This window comes from Gregarina niphandrodes, assembly GCF_000223845.1.
Source record: "Gregarina niphandrodes unplaced genomic scaffold scaffold00048, whole genome shotgun sequence".
Classification (NCBI taxonomy): Eukaryota; Apicomplexa; class Conoidasida; order Eugregarinorida; family Gregarinidae; genus Gregarina; species Gregarina niphandrodes.
This window is the reverse complement of record NW_011646047.1, coordinates 15,214-18,958: the sequence shown is the minus strand read 5'-3', so window position 1 is coordinate 18,958 and position 3,745 is coordinate 15,214. Positions and strand designations below refer to the sequence as shown.

Genomic DNA, 3,745 nt, shown 5'->3' with positions numbered 1-3,745 from the left:
TAACGACGCCGATGAAGTCGAGACTGAGAAGTTTCCTCTGCAAACGACGTCTGAGAACTGTTAGGTGGCCGTGCTGTTTCAAGCCCTCGTCGCTGACCAGACAGAGCAGCCAACCGCATGCGTTCCGGCACAACAACGATTGGGTATCAAGACCTTTTTGGACTCATACCGTTTGTCGGGCGATGCAGCTCGTGCGACAATCTTGAATTCAGCTCGTAATGGACATCTCGCTGTCTGCAGGGTGCAAACCTTCGCGGAAAGCAAACTTCACCGCGGGGCCAGCGCAGCCGGGGCCAGCGCAGTCGGTGACCTCGTAACTTAGACCCCCGACTTCCTTCCCGTTCAGAATCCCTTCCCTTGGTATGAAATTTGGGCCTGATCGCCTATGACATCAGCTTCTTATGGGTTGAGGGACTTTTCACAAACGGATGATCCAATCGGCCTGCAGATTCAAATCAACTCATGCGGCGCCATCTGCACGGAGTTGTCGGGCTGCCTGAGATTACGGAGCAAGACTACCTGGAGGGCTGCGAACACCAGGAGGTGAGGTCGCGGGAAGCAGCGAGGTGACTCGGGCCGAAGAGAGACCTATGCGAGTCGGCGGGCGCGGGGATCGCCAGGAACTCCACCGTGGGTAGCGGAGCAAGTCCCTGTAGGCAAGTGAGATGCGTGAAAGCCCCCTCCGGGGCAGGACGCCGAATGCTTCACTAGGAGACTAGACCAGGCTGCAACGGAGTGAGTGGAGTCAAGGTTACTGCCACATATCGAGTTCTCGAGAGGATAACGCGGCCCAAGAGATTGTGAGTATCGGCGAATCGGGCGTGAGTTGTGCCGCCGGCCGCATGCCAGCAAGGAGCCCGAGTGACGACGTTGAGAGTGCCGAAAAATCTCAAAGGCGCAATTGACGACGACGCGGGAAGTGGATGTCCAGGTTGTCGGACCGCAATGCCTGCCGGTGAGGTAACCACGATGATAGTGGGCCAAGTGACGGTGAGGGAGTCAGTAGCTGGTTGTACGCATCGTAATGACCGGGTGTAGAAGCGGAAGAGACAGGGCCGTAGTCGATGACGGGATGCCATGGGAGCTTTGAGCATGGCTGTGCAGTAGAGGCACCCCCGGCACCCGGGCTCGCGAGGAACGCTGAGTGGACAAGGAGTGACGGGGAACGCCGGCACATTAGTCGAGGAACCTTGCGGTAGGCGGACATGTGGTCGATACCATAGCGGAAGCGAGATCGGCAGGTCATGCCTCAAGGTTGCCCAGTTGGCCGTCAGGACCGGTTGAGGAGATGAAATTGGGGTCCGAGCGGCCCCGCCGTTAGCTTTTTAGCCCAAGACAAAACAAGACAAGTTTTTTTCCCGACAAGGACTTGGGTACATGAAAGCAAATTGTTCGACCGAGTCAAGTGGCGCCGGGCTGGTGGCAACTTTGGTGGCCATGATTGTGGATGCTCAAGGCAACTTCTGCGGCACCGCTGGTTGCTCGTTCAAGACTGGCACGGTCTGCATGACAATTTGGTCGAAGATGCCGTGCACCAACAACTCTGTCAAATACGTGAAGTTGAAAGACTTCAAGGTGGTGGTATCGGTGCCGAAGGGCTGCCCGGGCATATCGGTGCCCGAGGGTTGCAAAGACATTCGTGTACCGTATGGAATCAACAGCATACAACTGTCGGGGAAGTCACGAAAAAATCGGGAAAGGTCTGCTGCGTCGTTGTACCAATTTGTTCTCACCCTAGCTCACAAAGTCTTAACCATACACTCAAACACACCACGTGAGATCTTCGGAAGTACTGAAGGTGCCCGGAAGTTAAGGGATGAGATTGTGAGAAGAATAGCAGGAGATTTCTTTCCGAAAATCAGAGAACATGAGAACAGTTTGACTGAGGAAGAACGCACACGTCTGTGGAAATTGACGCAATACTATTACATGCACAACGTCCGTGACATCGAGGAGAGTGAGCTCGAAAGCTATCTCGCAATCCCGCCGAATCCCAAGGAGCAAGGTGTCATGAATTACTCAGAACTTCAAATTCTGGACGAGTCAGAAGGTGTGTCTAACACTGTAGTGCCTGACGCAGAAGCATTCGACGGTGATAACGAGAAGGAGCCTAAGAACGCAAAGAAGCCTAAGAAGGTGACAGAGACGGCTGACTCTGAATCGGTTGGTCTAGAGGGAGAAGAGATGCCGCGAAAACGGAAGAAGCTTAGGAAGAAGAAGAAGCCTGTGTGCCCGGTACTGGGCGATGCAGTCTTGGGTGACGCGATTTTGGGCGATGTGGCGGAGGGGGGGGGCGTCCCAGAGGGGGTCGAGATGTTCGTGAAAACAGCGCCTTTGGTACGTGCAATAGAAGAGAGAGAGGTGTTTGAAGTTGTCCAGACGCCGGAGGAGAAGATGACGGAGGTCCGTTTATCTAGAGAGGAGCTTGACAAAGAGTGGGAAGCCCTGGAAGGATGCCTACGTCACGAGTGGGACTTTGAGGAGATTGTTAGGCCTCATGGGTTTTGTGAAATGTTTACATCAGTAGGTCCAGCGTTGTTCACATTGATGTGTGCCGGGGGCCTGTATGGGGTGTTGTTGGTGATGGAGGGCACGTTCAAGCCCCTGTTGGATGACATTACGTGAGTGGCATGTAATGAGCCATCCCTTTTTTTTTTTCCGGAAAGTATGCGGCTATTCCAAGATGTATGTGCACGGGGTTTGGCAACTTCACGGAGCTAGGGGAGGCGTGTCACGATGACAGGGCGTGGTGGGTTACCTTCTGCAGTGGAATCAATACTGGTCGTCCTGATCATGATTATGCCTACGGTCCTGACCCACCCAGTGACCGGTTAATGATCATGACCATTTTCGTGCATCCTGACGATGGGGGGACATACGGAACGAATTGAGCTGGTTGTGACTCGAGGGCTAATCGGAGTGTCAAGATGAAGAGGGTTTGGCCTCGAGGAAGAAGAACCTCACCCGCAAACCACCGACACTAGACCTCAGTGCTCTTAGCCACTCCTGTGAATATTAAAATCTTGATCCGGAGGTCCGTGGCGGCACATGTCTCTTCTGCTATTTGTGGGCGAGTTCGCGTGCGGCTTTCTTCACTTCGCCCACATTCAATCTGTGTATTATGTTTGAGTTGGTCTAAAATTGTTTGCTTAAAGAAACCAGGTTTTTAGTTGGATTCAATTTGCCGGTTGGCTGGATTCGATTTGCCCCTGGAAGGTAGTTGTGGTTGGTATTGTTTTGGTGTGTTAGCAGCGCCCGATAGGCGTGCACCTATAGGCGTAGTATTGTGTTCGAACGTGTAGGGGTACCGACTTGGCAAGTGGTATGAAATGTATTGTCTTGGTTAAGTCGATCCTTGCGAGTTGCTGCCCAAGTTATGATGGGCCAGCAGGATTGTAGGGCAGGGAATCGCCCATGGCTTCAAGTATGTTCTGGTGGTTCAATAAGAGTCATTCCTCCGCTGAGCGGCGAGAAGGCCCATGACGTGAGAAACAAGATTCTGAAAAAAGCCTTGATCGACCCAGAGATCAGACAGCACCGACAAGCTGATTATAGTGAACCAGCTGATCGATCAAGGACTCACGAACTATCGATCAACTTGATTGCAAGCTGCGCGGTGTACGGAAAGGAGGGAAGCGAATAGAATCGGGATCGATACTAAAACCGATCAGCGTATACAATCTGAGCTTACGTAAAAGGCCTGAGAGAAGACCAAGACTAAGATTCCTTAGACGGAATAACGCAG

At 52.8% G+C, this 3,745-nt stretch overlaps 1 protein-coding gene across 1 annotated transcript; it reads left to right on the top strand.

Moving 5' to 3' along the window:
• Positions 1 to 1,524: 1,524 nt before the first annotated feature.
• Positions 1,525 to 2,625, top strand: GNI_158810 (putative transmembrane protein; the record flags this gene model as incomplete). The annotated part of the gene is made up of 1 exon (XM_011136302.1): positions 1,525 to 2,625. One exon carries the CDS (start codon positions 1,525 to 1,527, stop codon positions 2,623 to 2,625), a length of 1,101 nt encoding a protein of 366 aa, XP_011134604.1.
• Between the last annotated feature and the right edge of the window lie 1,120 nt (positions 2,626 to 3,745).